General features: G+C 38.5%; 2 protein-coding genes across 7 annotated transcripts; one reads left to right on the forward strand and one right to left on the reverse strand.

Moving 5' to 3' along the window:
• The first annotated feature begins 443 nt into the window (after positions 1 to 443).
• Positions 444 to 7,990, forward strand: slc1a8a (solute carrier family 1 member 8a). 4 transcript variants are annotated; one of them, XM_081708060.1, is made up of 12 exons: positions 444 to 706; positions 2,120 to 2,199; positions 2,295 to 2,507; positions 3,357 to 3,399; positions 3,632 to 3,715; positions 4,447 to 4,654; positions 4,807 to 4,906; positions 5,460 to 5,693; positions 5,886 to 6,080; positions 6,578 to 6,712; positions 6,902 to 6,998; positions 7,355 to 7,990. In XM_081708060.1, exons 1-12 carry the CDS (start codon positions 455 to 457, stop codon positions 7,511 to 7,513), a joined length of 1,800 nt encoding a protein of 599 aa, XP_081564186.1. In that variant the 5' UTR covers positions 444 to 454; the 3' UTR covers positions 7,514 to 7,990. The 4 variants fall into 4 exon arrangements, with proteins under 4 accessions (XP_081564186.1, XP_035379047.1, XP_081564187.1 ...); XM_081708061.1 differs by having other exon boundaries at positions 564 to 742; XM_035523154.2 differs by lacking the exon at positions 3,632 to 3,715.
• Positions 7,991 to 9,874: 1,884 nt separating this feature from the next.
• On the reverse strand, positions 9,875 to 16,120 carry elavl1b (ELAV like RNA binding protein 1b). 3 transcript variants are annotated; one of them, XM_026996464.3, is made up of 8 exons: positions 15,968 to 16,120; positions 14,666 to 14,729; positions 14,425 to 14,490; positions 14,128 to 14,305; positions 13,169 to 13,272; positions 12,198 to 12,351; positions 11,793 to 12,018; positions 9,875 to 11,658 (listed from the first exon to the last, which is right to left on the reverse strand). In XM_026996464.3, exons 2-8 carry the CDS (start codon positions 14,699 to 14,701, stop codon positions 11,334 to 11,336), a joined length of 1,089 nt encoding a protein of 362 aa, XP_026852265.1. In that variant the 5' UTR covers positions 14,702 to 14,729; positions 15,968 to 16,120; the 3' UTR covers positions 9,875 to 11,333. The 3 variants fall into 3 exon arrangements, with proteins under 3 accessions (XP_026852265.1, XP_026852259.1, XP_026852271.1); XM_026996458.3 differs by having other exon boundaries at positions 14,128 to 14,308; XM_026996470.3 differs by lacking the exons at positions 13,169 to 13,272; positions 14,425 to 14,490; positions 14,666 to 14,729; positions 15,968 to 16,120 and having other exon boundaries at positions 14,128 to 14,265.
• Between the last annotated feature and the right edge of the window lie 1,333 nt (positions 16,121 to 17,453).

A 17,453-nucleotide genomic window follows, 5' to 3' on the forward strand; every position in this document is an offset into this window, starting at 1 on the left:
CTGTGCTGTCCCATCTGAATCCCTCCATCTGAATCCCATCTGCTCCATCTGAATCCCTGCACGCAGGCCAGTGCGCTGTTCGTCCAGTTTTATTGAGCCAGAACAGAAGAGAAAACACTCGTCGTGATAGTCGCATTGTATAAAGCCAGGTTAACTCTTTGTTCAGTAACATTTGATAATTAAGGTTCATGGCTCATACCAATGTCTCCCTATGGTGCACGGAGATTTTCCATGCACCTCTTGGATCATAACAAAGTCCTGTTCGTGTACACAGAATCACAGTACGTCGGTGCAAAAATGTGGGTTTGACACCAGTCATGTCTAAATCCCATGGGACAGCGGCATTAACAAACAAGCGTAATCCTCTTAGTTTCCCAAGAGGACCATGGTCCTTCGGTGTCCCAGGCACGTCTTAATCCAATGGTAGAACAAGATACCGTAGTTTGGCCACAGCATGGAGGAGCTACTGATATCTGGGGGAGCCGATAATGTTCATATGGAACACCGGCTTTTCTCTCCGATTGGCACAAGAAAATACCTGCTGGATAATATTAAGGAGTTTCTGGGTGACATATGTACTATAAAAATAAGCGATCATCTGAAACAGTATGTGAAGCGCAACGGTCTGTTGACACTGTCTGTGCTGGGAGTGGTAACAGGATGCGTCCTAGGCTATATGCTGAGGGGAACTGAGCTATCTGCGCAGGTAGGATATACGATTTCACAACAATAAAAGTCACTGGTAGGTATATCGCAGCTATTGAAATGCTTACTGGTGCTTGTAGCTTGTTGCGCTTGGCTACCTTGGCCTGTAGTTGCAGACTTGATTACAGACTTATGGTTGAGGAGTGGTGGGAATACTGCAAAGTAATGGTGCAACATGTAATGCAGATCACACATGAAAAGCCTGGAAGGATTCAAATATTGGTGAAGCATCCTTGTAGCTCCGCGCACACAGAATTCTATCGTATAGCTTGCACTTGCATGTACAGAGACACAATTCATGTTAGCTCCTTATTTCTGTACATGGCATTTTGCTGATACTGTTATCTAGGGCAGCTTACATCAGTATGACTTAATGTGTGCTCCCCAGGAATCAAACCCACAACTTTGGTGTTACTAGCACCATGGTCAGCTATGTTCTACTCATTTGTTCTATAAACATTCATACATTAGTAACTGTTTTTACCAGTCAAATAGTTATGTCAAAGGTCAACAATGAAAGCTGGTGTAAATAACATTAGTGAGTGTTTAGGACCAATCCAGGTTGAGCTGGCTTTAAATCCTACCACAAGTTAGTCATTTTAGGCAAACAGCCTCACATGTCCATGGTCATTTTGTGCATGACACAGGACAACAACCTGTGGTCAATGAACACTTGTGTACTCAGCAGACAAATTCCCTTAGTGTTAAAGGACCTGTTGTATGGAGTGGCTCCTTTATTAACAGTGATGGGGGAATTCTGACACTGCTGCAGAAGATTGATCATTTATTGTACTGTATCATGACATCAGTCTGATTATTAGATATGACTTATACAGTGAGTACACAGTTGAACTGTGACTGGATACAATGTTACAAAAATGATCATGATATTCTCTAGAAACCACTGGGCAGTACTGTGTTCTGAAAATGTGAATATGTCTAATAATATGATGTATACTTTAAAGGTCCCATTATTACAGATATCCAAATAAAGTAAATTAAAGCTACAAAATTAAGTTAGCAGGACAGGGTTTTGAGAACTTGTCTTAACCATGTTGCAGTTTAATTTTTGCATGCAGTTGCATGGTTTATATTCAGCTACAGCAATATTCTGGTGCCTATACATATATTGTAATTACAATGTACACAATATTGTGCACAACACACAGTACAAAAATACAATCCTCTTGATATAGTTGACCTAATACCAAATCTAACCTAATGAAATGTAAAAAAATACTTTTTTGTAAATAAAACATTAACGATAAAACAGCCCAAATGTTGAAGTAATGAATAACAGAAATCCAAAAAATGAATCAGATATATTGACGAAATATATATCAGTCCACCTTTTGAAACTTAGTATCTTATTATTTTATCTAAATGTATCAACTTCTCTCTGCTTTCTTAACAGGCAAAAATGTATTTTTCTTTCCCTGGAGAACTCCTGATGAGAATGCTTAAAATGCTCATCCTGCCCCTAATCACCTCGAGGTGTTTATCTCTGGTTGAATTAGCTAAATATCTTTGATTCTGCCACACTTCATTCACAATGGAACTCCTTTTAACTTCTCTGTCTTTCTGTGTAGTTTGATGTCTGGGCTGTCATCAATGGAATCCAAGGCTTGTTGTCGTGTGGGTTTGCTAACCGTAACTTATTACCTGTGGACCACCTTCATTGCCGTTGTGGTTGGCATTGTGCTTGTGGAGATCATTAAGCCGGGCCACGGGACTGAGATGGAGAGCAACAGACTCAGTGGTCCGGTTATGACTTCTGCGGATGCTTTGCTAGACCTTGTCAGGCATGTAAATCCAGTGTCCTCATTTCTGAGAAGTTGGAAGTTCATCCTTGTCGCTACCAATAGGTTTTATGTGATGTTCTATGCTCAAACAATATGGCAAACTGTAGGTAACAATGTACGCTTCCTGGGACAACTTGATGTAAATAAAAAATAATTTTATTTTAATGTATTTTTCATTCTTATTCTCATTTGTATATATATTTCTAAAGCACATTTATAAACAACAGCAGTTGACCAAAGAGCTGTACAATCAATATAGCAAAAACCATAAACGGAACAATGACACAAAGACCACATTTGAAAAAAACAATAACAATAGGACAAAACCAGTAACATACACTGTAACACAGAAGAAAAATAACAAACTGAATTCATTTCACGGTCCTCTGTCTTTCACAAGATGCATCTAGGTCTGCAAAACTCAGATTAACCTGTACTTTTTAATCCAATTAAAACAGAATGGTGATAAGGATATTTCTGGTAATCCATACAAAGGTGTGGTTTACAGTTTACAGTGGGGATCACTACAGAGGTCACCTCTGTGAAGGCAGTGATGGAAGTGTCTGTTTTCTGTGAAGCTAACTAATGTTCACTAAGCCTTACTGTGTAGGCTTTATTCAAAGCTCTTAAAGCAAGAAACATGCCACTATCAGATGGAACAAATCAAACGCCTTAAAGCTTTTAAGTAAAATGAAGAGTCTTTCTTTAACCAAATACATTGCTGTGTTTGTGGTGTTTTGTGTGCTTCAAAGACAATTTATATACAATATATAAAAGATTAATGGATTTAGTTTTGTCACTACTTTTGAAAAGTGGACCACTTATTCCCACTTGTTTCTGTTTCTTCAGGAATATGATTCCTTCAAATCTCATTGAGGCAACTTTTCAACAGGTGAGGGTTTTCTAACCTCTTGTAACTCTACCACAGCACTGAAACGTCTCTTATAAAGATACTCAATGACATGTTGAAATGTGATTTCTGGAAAAACATCTGTTCATCTATTACTTGATCTCAGTGCCACCTTTGACACCACGGATAATAAAATACTCTTAGATGGACTTGACAAAAAAGTTGGATTCGCAGGAACAGTTCTAAACTGGTTTGTGTCATATTTGCAGAGCAGGAACTACTTCTACAGCAGGAACACATCAGCTCGATTCTTAAATCTTTACCTTGGCACGCAGTATGTTACAGAATTGACTTTAAGGTACTGTTACTCATCTACAAATCACTAAATGGTTCAGGGCCAATGTATCTATCTGACATGCTCAAACAATATAATCCAAGCAGGCCTCTTGGCTCACTAGGAGCTCATCAGCTAAGGTCATCGTAAGGTCAACACTAAACACGCAGAAGAGAAGCATGCAGCTTCTATGTAGCTCTCAGATGAAATCGGCTGTCACAGAACCTCAAAAATATGTCATCAGTGGACACCTTCAAATGGAGACTAATAGTCTCTCTGTTTGATCTAGCTTACAGTTAGGTGCCAGACACTGTTTTTATCTCACAGGGCGAGTAGTGTACTATCTTCCAACTATGATTTTATGCAGTTTATGTCTTTTACCAACTTTTATCATTTTTTTTCTTTTAATTGTGTCTGTTTCTATTTTAATCATTTTCCTCTTAATTCATTTTTATTAGTTTATTATTTATTTTCTATTTAAATCAACTGTATTTAATTGTATTTAAATAAAATGTTTTGTGTAGCTTTTCCTTGTTTTTGGCATAACCTTGAGATCATAGATCTTGGAATGTTAAAATCTTTATAATTCTTCCATTTGTGTAAAGCAATTTGAATTGCCGTGGCGTGTAAAAAGTGCTGTGCAAATAAACTTTCCCTGTATGTCCTTACCAACAGTGTTAACGTGTTAATGTTTTCGTCATTGTCTCAGTATTTCTACAAATGTAACATTGCCTATATTTGCTGTCTCTTTACAGTATAAGACCGAACTTATCCCTGTTTTCAAAACCCAAGTCAGCTCCCGGCAACCCAATTTCGTGTACCTCCTACCGGACGAGGGCAGCCATGAAGGCCGTGCTGTCTTCCTGGAGCTCACTCCACCCCCTGACGTGCACTATAGGACTCGGCCTGGTAGCAGCCAGCAGATGAATGTACTTGGTATCGTCATCTTCTCTGCCACTATGGGTAAGGCCTTCAAGTCAGCTTCTCATCATCTCACAGGTCCGCAGGCTTGTAGCCACTACAGCTCCATGTGGACATCAGCGCACATCACTGCCATTAAAGGTCTTACAGCTGATGAAGATTTTAAGAATTCAAGCAATGCTGTCCACTTCTAGGTCTCCTCCTCGGGAAAATGGGTGAGCGAGGAGCACCCTTAATCAGTGTGTGCCAGTGCATCAATGAATGCGTCATGAAGATCATCAATGCAGCAGTATGGTAAGAGAAACAAAACATGAAATATCTGTTTGTGAACTGTACCTGTGTCTGTGTGGATTTAACATTGCCTTTTCCCTTGGGGAAAAAGTGTATTTTAGAAGTGATGAGGTAGCAATTTGCAAACACTTATCTGACAGAGTCAAAACTGATGCACAGTCATCCAGGAAATGAGATGTTGAGAACTTACAAGCCAGCAAGATTTAATGTTCACATGTCAGTGCAGTCAAAAACAGGGGACTAAGTGTATAGCGGGCATGTGAACAAGGAGGCGTGTTAAAAGGAGGCCAACATATGTAGCAGATTATGAGACACCTGCACTCAAGTGCCCCCGCCCCCAGTTAGCAGACTGGTCACAACCAGGGATATCCTTATTTAAGAACCCCACAAATCTCTTCCTGTTGGCAGAGTTTCATTAATAGGACTATAGGTTAGGACAGATTTTTAGCACTGTGATTAAATTTTTGAGCAAATAAGAACATACATTTCCATATCTTATTGCCGTGTCTACAGAGAAATCATACTTTATTCACAATTTGTCTTTTTTCTTTGGCAGGTATTTCCCATTTGGGATCATCTTCCTGGTGGCTGGGAAAATCTTAGACATGAGTGACCCATCCACTCTGGGCAGGAAACTGGGCTGGTACACTATAACAGTTCTGGCTGGGCTGTTCATCCATGGCCTCATTCTACTTCCTGTGTTGTATTTCCTCTTGACCCGGAAGAACCCCTTCACCTATGTCAAAGGACTGCTTCAAGCTATGGTCATTGCCTTGGCCACATCATCAAGGTGAGAGAGAGAATGCAGAGGTTATGTTAGAGGTTAGAGGTTTTGTGAGGGTTAGAGGTAGAAAGCGCTGGTGGCAATGTGAAGGTAGTTTGCCTTCACATGCCCTAAATTTAAGTGTGAGAAGAAAATGAAGCTGTGCATGGATTAAATCTGGTATATTGTACGAGTAATTGTTTTTCCTGGTTTTCACAGTTCTGCCACACTACCCATTACAATGAAGTGCTTGCTGGAGAACTGTGGTGTAGACAAGCAGATAGCACGGTTCGTCTTGCCCGTGGGGGCGACCATCAACATGGATGGCACTGCCCTCTATGAAGCAGTGGCCACCATCTTCATTGCTCAGGTCAATGAGTATGAGTTGGATTTTGGACAGTTGGTCACAATAAGGTAACCACACCACTCTTTTGCTCTCTAGCCAGTGACATTAGGAGTTACCGTGAGCAGGCAAAATGTATCACAGGGGACACTTTCCTAACCTGTAGTCCATGTTGTCATTTTATACTGAATGAGCATAGAAAACTTTATGGAGAAATAAAATCTAGGATTTTTTATAACCCTGGACCAGGGTGTCTGCAAAGGACTGACATGACTCCAGCCAAGGAGGAACATACTGTACCTTGCTATTTATTTTAAGCTTGGGACAAACAATATGTAGAATCAGGTATGTTCCTGCCTGGTTGGAAAGCCCCGCCCTTTGCAAATAAGATGCGTTTCCATTGCGATTTTCCTGTTATGCGCTTATGCAGATCTTATGGCAGATTCTGTGGAGATGGTATCAGCAATGAGATGAGCCACATGGCACAAAGCCTTGGCATGATTAACTGACAGAGATGAGTGCTTTTCTTAGCCCTGTGCACTGGGCTTACTGTTGTACCTCTTGACAGCATCACAGCGACTGCTGCCAGCGTTGGTGCTGCCGGTATCCCTCAGGCAGGCCTGGTAACTATGGTGATAGTACTCACGTCTGTGGGCTTGCCACCAGATGACATCACGCTAATTGTGGCCATCGACTGGATTTTGTAAGTACACAATGACTTCTATGTGCCTAGTAGTGTATTCTGATGGATGATCTGGTAAAACATAGTTTGTCCTGTGCGAGACATATCTAAGTAATGAATCATAATCCACTCACAGGAGAGAGAGTTAAGTCCTCACAATCAGCTCACAGGACAGAGAGAGAGTCAAGTGTTTCTATTCTTTTTTTAAAGGGATCGTTTCCGAACAATGATTAATGTTCTAGGAGATGCCCTGGCAGCTGGAATCATTGGTCACTTGTGTCGGAAAGACTTTGCACCTGACACAGGGGTAGGTTAATCCTCATTAATGTCTAGTGTATTAACAAACAGCAAATTACAAAATGTTGAGAGCGTCTCTTCAACTGAAGTTTGTACAACACCTGTAAACTATACATTAAAAAGCTGCTGTAATCAGTATTACCATCAGTGTTACAGTCTTATGTTAATTTATGCTAGACTGCACTGAGAGTGCATCTTCTGCCCCTGAGAGCAATTATTTTAATAATAGCCATCTGTAATATATATAGACAGTCTAACTGAAGTGTTTATAAAAATTAGCACTTACAAGGATTAATACAAAATGAATACAAACACATTCTCAGCTGTAATGTACTAACAGTTCTTATGGAATTTGGCTTTTTTCAGGGCAATGCTACAGGGCTGTCACAAGACACACATGCCCAAAACATGAACATGCCTCTGATAGAAGTGCCACTTCTTGCCAGAAAAGACTATATATTTGAGGTGGTTGGAGACACGGTTATAGAGCGACCAACTGTCTACTACAACATTTGTCAAGTTTGAGCTCAACAATAGCCTTACAACCACCTCTTCTGAAGACAAATCTCTACTTTTGTGCCATAATCCAGTACAAAAAGGAATGCATTTCTCATGGTTCTCTTTAAAAATATTTATTTGACATTGCACAGCACAATTTAACTGTTTGTTTTTTTTTCTTATGGGTGACAAATTTGTTTGTGTTTTTAACAAAACAAAATGCAAAAAAGAACAGGCTCCTTACTGCATGTGCATTGATATTTGTTAATCCACCTTATGACACTGCTATTCATATCAGCATGATGAAGACTATAGAAGAGTTGCCTTAAATAGGTGTGTAATAGAGCAGAAGGTAACAATTGAGGACTAAAAATGTTGTAAGGCAAACTGTTTCCTTTTTTTAACAGTGCACCTTATCAGGACAAGGTGACTCTTGGGACATGTTTTGATATATTTGCATTACTGTATTTTGTTCATCTGTAATAAATGAAAAATATTTTGTAATGAAGTACATCATTCAGTTAATTGAACTAGCAGCTGTGAGACCCCACAGACAGTGCACAAGGACAGATGGCTCCAGGATTAACAGAAGCTTTAACTACAAAGAAAGCAAGCAGACACTAATTAAGATTAATTAGGCAGGCTTACTTGGCCTCAGGTTCTTAAGATCAGCATCAACAGACTCAGGGAAATTAATTGCACATTATCCATTCATTTGTGATGATAACTAAAATGTCTTGTTATTCAGGTAAGTGACAAGGTCAAAAGGAAAGTGTAACCCTTCGGTCTAAGTAGCTGAGAAATTAAACATTGCTTTGTGAATCAGAAACAAACTTTGTGTACCGAACAAGGCATAGACCCAATTATAAAGTGCTTATCTCCTTGATATGTAATGGTAGTGAATGACATTTACAGCACTTATTAGACACTCTTGTTAACAACTTACAAAAGTGTTTTGCCAACTCCATAGAAGTAAGCCTTGTTAGTATATTAAGCCAGAGCATGGATAATCAGAAACAGAAACCTTTTCTAAGAAAATAACCAACACAAAGAGATATAGTGTATTTTACTTCCACAAGAACAAAGACAAAATCTAGTTTGCTGAAAATATTTTACTAATGTACTGGGTTGAAACAAAAACAAAATGACAAGGCCAAAATTATTAGCCCTCTAACAATTAATTGTCAATCTTACTGACTCACAGCTGACATCTGGCCCTTACTATGGTTCATAGCCAGGCTGCCAAATTGTTCTAACTCATACAAATTAAGTGATGTTTGAGCATGGACAATGAATTTTTGCATTGTAGGTTCTCAATAGGATTGGCCTTTCAGAGGGCCACTCAAAAACCTTGAATTTGGTGTCCTTCAAAAGTTTCGAAGCAACTCGGCCATGTGTTTTGGGTCACTGTCCTGCTGGAAGACCCCACAGCAACCTAAAGCCAGACTGGCAGCAGATTTCTTCACATTCTCCTTCAAAATGTCAACAGTTGAAGGCCTACTTTCCTTCGCCAAACAAAACCAACATCTATGTATGCAAACAGCTCCAGATTAGTCTCTTCACACCTAAGACTTCTAAAACTCATTCCCATGTGTAAATTGGTCATGAGCAAACTTCAGTCTTGCTTGTATTCACTGCTCTGATCAAGAGTTTTCCTTGGATGATGACCTCAAAGCCCACGATGAAGAGCATTCACAGCAGTCCATCTTAACACTACACAAAGTCCAGAAGTGACTATTTCAGCAAGTCATCTTCACAGATCCAAGGATTCTTGACATATCTGATGATTGTTTTCTTCAAACACCTTTATATCTTGCAGTTGCAAATATGCTCAGGCATTTCTAATTACAATGCATCTCCTTATACCTTGTGATGATGCAAATATAGTCATTCTGGAGACAATTTGAAGTGTTAGTATAGCCCATTATCCAATACCTTCTTTCTCGGATCCAGACTTGTTTGCTTTTTGGCGTGATCAAATAACTTAAAAGAATGTAAGAGTGCTGCCTCTCACTCTAGCCTTCAAGTGTCACTAGCACTGTTCACTGGAGTGCATTTAGTATCTACCTGGGATGCTACCCATGAGGCCTTTATGGTCAATTTGCTACATTGAAATTTCACATGGGGACTAATGTTATTAAAATGTTCCATATCTCCTTGGGGACTAATAATTTTTAACTGTGTACACTTGATACAAACTGAGGTGGTTTCACACATTTATATAAATAAATAAATAAATGAATGAATGATCAAGCAATTAGCAACATTCTAGCATCTAGTAATTGTTTACAAATGAAGCAGTAGCTCAGTCTCAAGTACTCTAAAATACACTATACCGACACATTAAGAGAAATGGTCAATTTGTACAACAAAACCTTCAGAAGAAAATTTACAACAAAAGAATAGCATTTATTTGTAAATACATAAAAGATTCATGCTACAACAGCTAAGCTCACACTTCTGATGAGGTCAACATCACAGAGCACATACATTATGTGATTGCTACTGACAAAGCCTTAAATGAACATGCATATATGGAGGCAAAAATGCGACGTCTACGCTAGACAGGCATTGCTGCCTAACACCAGCAGAAATTAAGGTGTCTTGCAGAACAATCCAAACTTTTAATAATCTATGTATAGTATTCATAGGGGTAAATCGTCATTAATCTAGACTGAACTTCACTCTAATTGCTAAATCTTATATACAGGAGTTGTGATGGGAATACTAAATTACACAAACATGTATTGATTTAATTACTTGTACTAAAAAGGGGTGAGGAGGGTGTGTCTCCATGAAAAAAACTAAAAATAAAGAGACAAAACATCCCAACTTGTCTACAAGCCAGACCACCATGATGACCAGGCCGTCTTCAAATATTCTGCATGGACTGACAACTGACCGCTGAACACTTGAGTAGGACAGCTGATCCAGAAAGGCTGATAAGACACACTGTTCAACTTGAGGCGAGTTAAAAGAATTTTTTAAATCCAGCCTCTTGCTAAATTTACAAGCTAGACAAAATAGTAACAGGTTTTAATGCAAAACAGGTTTAATATCTTAATTGCAAAAACAAAAAGGGCAATGTTTACATATATATAAAAAAAAAACAAATGAATACAGACTGTCCAATTTCTTTGGTCCTTTAAACCCAAATCACTTAAATCGAGCAAAAACAAAAGGTGGCTCGGTAATATTCTCAAAGATCTGACAAGCATGTTGTCAACACTTTTTGCATGCTCCTAAAAACCCTTACATTTTACAGCAAAAATTCAATCATGTCATATGAGTGGTGAAAAAACACTGAAATTGCTGCTCTGATTTGCATTTAAACTCCAAACTATGGCAAGTGATTTGACAAAGGAGGCAAAGAGATCAGGCATTCATAGTCAAATATTTGACACAGCCGTCAGCCAGCCAATTAATTGTGGTGAAAAAGAAAAACAAATTACTGGAACCTTGATACAATATCAAACAGGGAAGGGCAACATCACATAGCACAATATTAAACTTGACAGTGTCTGGGACTTTGAATATTGCAAGCTTTTGGTACAGCCCGTATGTCTTACTGGTCCTTGAACAATCTGAATGAATCTAGTGTTCAGGCACCCCCATATCCAATTTGTGTCAACTATTTTAGGCCATATATCCAACTTAATTCAACTGGCCTGTTGAATCCAAAAGTAATACAACACTATCACTTATTCAATCAGACATCAAAAGATACACAAGTACTTTTATGGAGACACTCAACCCTAATAGAAGTGTAGTAGGGAGGGATGGAAGGCCAAGGCAAAAAGAAGCAACATACAAGTTCTTAGAACCCAAAAAGTAATACACTGTCCTTTTACTTGTGGGACTTGCTGGTTTTGAACGAGACTTGTAAGACTTTGTCCCCCAGACGATATCCATTGAGGCTAGTAATGGCCATAGCTGCCTCTTCATAGTTTGTCATAGTAACAAACCCAAACCCTTTACATTTGTTGGTGTTGAAATCTCGAATGACTTTGACATTGGTGACTGCACCAAATGGGCCAAACATCTGCCAGAGAAATCCCTCGTCCACGTCCTGGCCCAGGTTGTAGATGAAAATGCACCAGCCAGAAGTGGTATTGCCAGACACATTCATGCCAGATGCACCACCCATGTGATCCACACTCATGGGTGAAAACCTAGTAAAAGGTGTAGGAAAACAACCTTAACATTACAAGAGGAAGTGTTTAATAGTACAATGATGTCATTTTTGTGGTAATACAAACCACACCAACAAAAATACAAAAAAGGAGCCTTTGCTGTATGAACGCACCTGAATCTTTGGGCCTGGTGATGAACAGGGCCTCCAAAGCGCCGAGACTGTGTATGGTACAGCTGGGACAGCAGCTGGGAGTTTTTTGCCTGATTGGGGTTTGCAGCAAACTTCACCGTGATTGGCTCGGTTGCTCCAGTGGGCTTCTGGCCATTGAGGCCCTTGATGGCTTCTTCTGCTTCAGCCCTCTTATCAAACCGAATAAAGGCAACGCCGCGGGACAAACCTAAGATGAAGGGAGCATTACCAGCCTTAAATGCCAACACAAGCTAAGTGATAAACACCACCACACATAAAGGAGGAAATGGGAAAATAACCCAGAATTATTTTTTTTTTGGTTTCACTGTTTGAATATATAGCAAATACAAGACAAGTGGTGATGGTGTACAATCAATCATTCAGTACCTGAAGCCTGATCAACCAGCACACGTGAGTTTATGATGCGTCCATACCGGGCAAACATGTCTTCGACATCTTTCTGTGTCATGGACTTGGGCAAACCACTAATATAAAGATTGGCATCTTTGATTGAGTCAGAGCTCGGCCTGGCATAAGAAACCTAAAAAAGGGAGAACCATTGTTTAAGAAACCAACATTACAAGGAGCACATCAAAAATCAATAGTATTAATTAATGGTTTGTAAAAAAATTCAACAAAAGTACCAAGATAAAAGTTGTTACAGAGGCAACAAACTCATCCCAAATTAAATGTTAACGTTACATTGCTGTTAGTTTTACAACAGATTGACGGGAGAAAAAAAACCCAAAACAATCTGTATTTTGTACATGACGACAACTCTAAAAGCTAAAGCTAAAAAAGAGAGAAAAAAAAGAAAAAAAAAAAAGAAAAAAAAAGAGCATAACTTCAAATGTAAAAAAGGGACAATTTCCATTTCAAACAATCCCATTAGTGCAAAAAATACGGAAAATAAAAATAAACATCAGGGATTGCTGTGCAGGGCTTTGGTTCGGCACAACGTCATACTCAAGCAAAATGACCTCATGTGCCTCCCTCCACCAAACAAACTTAAAACTGAACAAAAACACCTAGTGACCAATACTGGAGGCAAAACATCTGAATCTATGAAAGTCAAAAAACTTCAGTATAATTCTGTACCGAAAATTAAAACCTTGCCAAGTCAATGGGGAAAGCCAATTGTTAAAATTATATGGGTCTGACAACCTGGAAACAGACAAAAATATTGAAACTGAAAAAGAAAATTTCAAAACAAATCTCAGACCTCTATAAAAGTGCATTTCTTATTGAGAAACACACTGGGCAGTATTGGGATTTTCCCTCCGCTGCATAGCAACTACTTGAACATGTCATGTCTATCAGTTTACACATGGATACAAGAACACCTCTTTGCACGTTACCTTGATAGTTTTAGACTGTAGTCTCAGCCCATTGAGAGTACTGATTGCCCTTTCTGCATCACTAGGGTTAACATAGTTAACAAATCCGTACCCTAAACTGTGGCCTAGAGAAAAAAAAAAGGAAAAAACAACAAAATAAAAATAACAAACGTTTGTCCACATCCTGCAGACTAAAGTAGTTTTCATAAACAAAAAACCCAAATGTTACAATGCAGTATAATCTTGGGGGTGGGGGGAGGAAATTATTGAAATGAAAAAACAATTTCAAAACAATTACTTCTTCCCTTAAAATAAGAAAACTCAGTTACATATCATGAATACATGAATATGAAAATCATAAGGGTCTGCATTACATAAAATACTGCTTAGCTTCCATCGCTTCCTTTAAAATAAACACAAAACATTAGTAAGTTGCGTACATTTTCAAGTTAAAACAATGACACTGCCATAAAATTAAAAGTAAAAAACAAATACTCCAAATTACACAACATTTTGCATTAACTCTGTTAAACCATACAGGAATATTATAGCTAAAATGTGAGTTAAGAAAATAAAACAAAAACAAAAGTTGCAAACCATACCATAATGATGCACGGACATGTACCCACCCGCCCCTCCAAAAATATAATAAAAACATGGTTAACAGTATGTCACACAACAGACAAAATTGGCCAACACTGCAAGATATGCTTCCACTTCCAGAAACAACCCCAGTTCAAATCAAAATCAAATTATTAAAGAAACAAAAAACACAAAACACCTCAACATCTTCAAAATCAAAAAGGAAAATATATATATGCACAACCAAGTGCTTGCCTCAATATCATGTCACCAAACGCAAAATATTAAAATCAAAAGGTTATTATTAAAAGTTTGGTGTAAAAAACAATCCGAAGACCAAAATCCCCTCCGTCAAGACACAGAAGATTCACTCAACTATTTTGTTTCGCAAGACTTACCTCCCATTTTATCTCGAATAAGTTTGGCAGATTCCACCTCGCCAATACTGCTGAAAAGACTTCGCAGCTCCTCCTGCGTCATGTTCTGTGGCAGGTAGTTGACGATCAGGTTTGTTTTGGCGTCCTTTGGCTCATCCCCCATATGGTCCTCGTAACCATTTGGCAGGTCATAAGCCTCCTGCTAAAAGAAGAAAAGAACAGAAAACGAAATGCCTGGTGTCAAACATGCGCCGAATAAAATCTACAGAGCAATTCATTAAGATTTACCTCATCAGTATGACAGTATAATGGACTTACTTTAATGACACCCTTGCCAAGCTGCTGTGAATCTCTATCAATTCCTTGGCTCTGAACCTCACAGACCTACAGCATAAATATAAAGTGATGCATCGAGTAGTACTGCTTACTTACATTCAAATAAACTATTAAGGACATATACAAAACAATATCTTACACTAAATTTGAGCAAATATTTTCAATGTTTTCGTCACTAATCTATAAACCCTTCAAAATAGAAATTGGAAGAGCTCATACTCACTTTCAGGTACCGTATGTGTCCCCTTCTAACAGCCATGGAGATACTTTAGACCCAAATCTTACGCCTGGGGGGGGGGGGAATAAAATATCAGATATCGTAAAGTACAGCAAATGCGACTCTGGTGTAAAACCCTCGACGGTGTTTGCACTAGTTCACTACAAAGCCTCGCTGCTCATTTCAAACAGCGCCGTCTCAAGTCTGAACGCTCCCGCCTGCGAATATGGGAAGCAAAGGCAAGCGCGCTGCTCACGAGAAGAGCAGTCTCGCGAGACCGGCCTCAGGCCGCAGCACGCGCGGCGCGAGTCAAGCCTATAAAACCACGCCAGGGTTCTAAACCGTTACTTTACTGAGAACCAAAAAAATAAATAAACGTAAAAAAAAAAAAATAGCACAAGTTAACGCTACGACACTACTCAGCACAGTAAAAAGGTAAAATAGCTAAAATCAATCAACGAGCTAACCTAGCTAGCTATCATTAGCTACAAAATGGCTATCTAGAGAATTCTAATCCAGCAAGATAATCTGTTGGCACGGCGAACAGTCAAAATTGAGCTAACCTAGCTAGCTATCCAACTATCCACAAAGATACAGAGCGCCATATGAATAAATTGGCCAACCCAACGCTAGCCGAGTTGGTTAACCCACGGGTAGGGGTTACAAGGCTAACCTAACTAAGCCATCGAGATAAACCGTGCATTAGCCAACATTAGCTAGCTAGCTAGTAAGGACTGGCTAAAAGACGAAATTTTAAACTTCAGTGTAACGTGTAGTAGCAAAGCGATATCCGCTTTAGTATGCAAACTACGCGCAAATATGTACTAGAGTAACTAGAGTTTACATAGCTAACTAGTCTATGCATTACGCTTTAACATTATCTTAGATATCTTATCTTGTCTGCTAAATTACTTAGCTTAGCTAGGAACCTACCTAGCTAACGTTATAAAACGCAGTACCAGATCCCAACGGCACACGTTATCATGCTAAGCTAGATAGCCATCCTTGCTAGTTATTTCAAAACCAAGAGGTTCACATTTGAAGGAACTGATCTGTATAAAACGCAAGTAGCTACATTAAATAACCACCACCTTATGCAACTCACAAATTAAGTTACATCTACTTAGGATATTGGCTAGCTATAATTAGAAGCAAAATTAAGCACTGGCTAGCCATCTGAAAAGGGATTAGGCCTTGCATTCAAGGCCATAGCCATGGGTAGATTTTACCGCGTGGCTTCGCTACATCACATATCATCTTTTCGCTTAAGACCCCAAAAGAAATATGTTCAACAAATAAACAACATACCTTAACTTTCGTCTATAAACGTTGTACAGTATACAACTAGCTACGTATTTCCCACAAACGGAATACTCTTAGCTCGCCTGCGCTTAACAATACGAGCGCAAGTACCGGATATACTCGTTACGTCAGAATTATTCGCCAGGCCCCCCCGAATTTACGTAGCTAGCCAGCCCACAACGACTGTTACGTTTTCTATCTAACTTTAGCCACTTTATCTCTTTTAAATCAGAAAGAGTTCGGTGCAAGCAAAGTAAATACCAAAAAGATACAAAGAAACTCTTCGTGTTTATGGAGTCAAACCGATACTACTTAATAGAGTAGTCAAAGCTCTGAGTGACTACCTGCAAAATGGAAACGTCAGTAGGTTACATCTTATGGACCATACTTATGAAATCAGGAGTTCAGTATGTCTATGTTCAGTCCTAGTGTCAGCACAACCTTCTGGTATTGAAGTATGGTGCTGAGTGCTTAGTATCTCTTATTTACAATGGTCACCCTATTTCACTGAATATGGTGAAAAAAGAATTCCTTCAAACACTTCCATTAAGATGGAAAGTTACATTAATACTGGATTATTGCACATAGTATTAATCATACATGAATTACTTAGTTAATTTATGAACCAGACCTGTGCTGAAGAATTAATTTTAATTTTATTTGTACTATATAATCTTATCATTTTGGTCTAAAAGGTGCTTGGTCTGAAAAGGTGTAGTCTTTAGGAATTGATGACAACCAATTTTCAGGTTATAAAAGGCTTTGGAACTCTGATTATGGCTTTAGATATATTTAGATATTTATGTTCAAAATCTTGTACATTTGGGCCAATGTATATATTTTTAAAATTGTGTGTTGTGCTTTGATGCAAAAAAAAAGTTATGATCTGATGCAAAAAGAATCCCCATACTCATTCTTCCACAAAAGCATTAATGATAACTCACAATTTATTAATCATTAAAGTACAGAATTCCTGGTCAGACACAAATGGCACCTACATAGGCCTGCAGGCTGTTTATTGAAGCCTGCATCTCTAAGTGATGCATATTAATGGTAAAATATATATTTACTACACAATCATATAGATGTATTTCAGTGAAGACTAATTACCATGCACATCAGTATTATACAAAGCTTCTGTTTTGGGAATAGAATAGTATGATACCTAGCAAATGTTTACATATCAAAGCATTTTTTCTATGTTGGTACATTTTCCCATAGGCAGATAAAATAAATTCACAGCAACTAGTTTATGGAAAACAGCCCTTTGACATGAAGTGCCAGGCTTGTGTTCTGCCAATATGCTAATAAGGTCTGTCATTAATTCCTAATATCTAAACATTGTAACCTTTTTTTTTTTTTTTTTTTTCCAGAATAGTCTTTAAGAGGTTGGAAGCCCCTGTTCAGAAAAGAGGTAGAAAGTGTGGTTGAGACATACATCCATATGAAAAGAGCATAATGTGCATATCTCCCCATCTTAGAAAATGTAAAT

Source organism: Electrophorus electricus, chromosome 26, assembly GCF_041902795.1.
Source record: "Electrophorus electricus isolate QZ-2024a chromosome 26, ASM4190279v1, whole genome shotgun sequence".
NCBI classification, from domain to species: Eukaryota; Metazoa; Chordata; class Actinopteri; order Gymnotiformes; family Gymnotidae; genus Electrophorus; species Electrophorus electricus.

Excerpts from the sequence above, each read along its gene's own strand:
- slc1a8a (XM_081708060.1), top strand. The coding sequence starts at position 455 with ATGGAGGAGCTACTGATATCTGGGGGAGCCGATAATGTTCATATGGAA. Across the intron at positions 5,694-5,885 it reads GCCTTGGCCACATCATCAAG|TTCTGCCACACTACCCATTA; the intron begins GTGAGAGAGAGA and ends TGGTTTTCACAG. Across the intron at positions 6,081-6,577 it reads GGACAGTTGGTCACAATAAG|CATCACAGCGACTGCTGCCA; the intron begins GTAACCACACCA and ends ACCTCTTGACAG.
- elavl1b (XM_026996458.3), bottom strand. The coding sequence starts at position 14,701 with ATGGCTGTTAGAAGGGGACACATACGGTACCTGAAA. Across the intron at positions 14,491-14,665 it reads GACACATACGGTACCTGAAA|GTCTGTGAGGTTCAGAGCCA; the intron begins GTGAGTATGAGC and ends TTTATGCTGTAG. Across the intron at positions 14,309-14,424 it reads TTGGCAAGGGTGTCATTAAA|CAGGAGGCTTATGACCTGCC; the intron begins GTAAGTCCATTA and ends TTCTTCTTTTAG.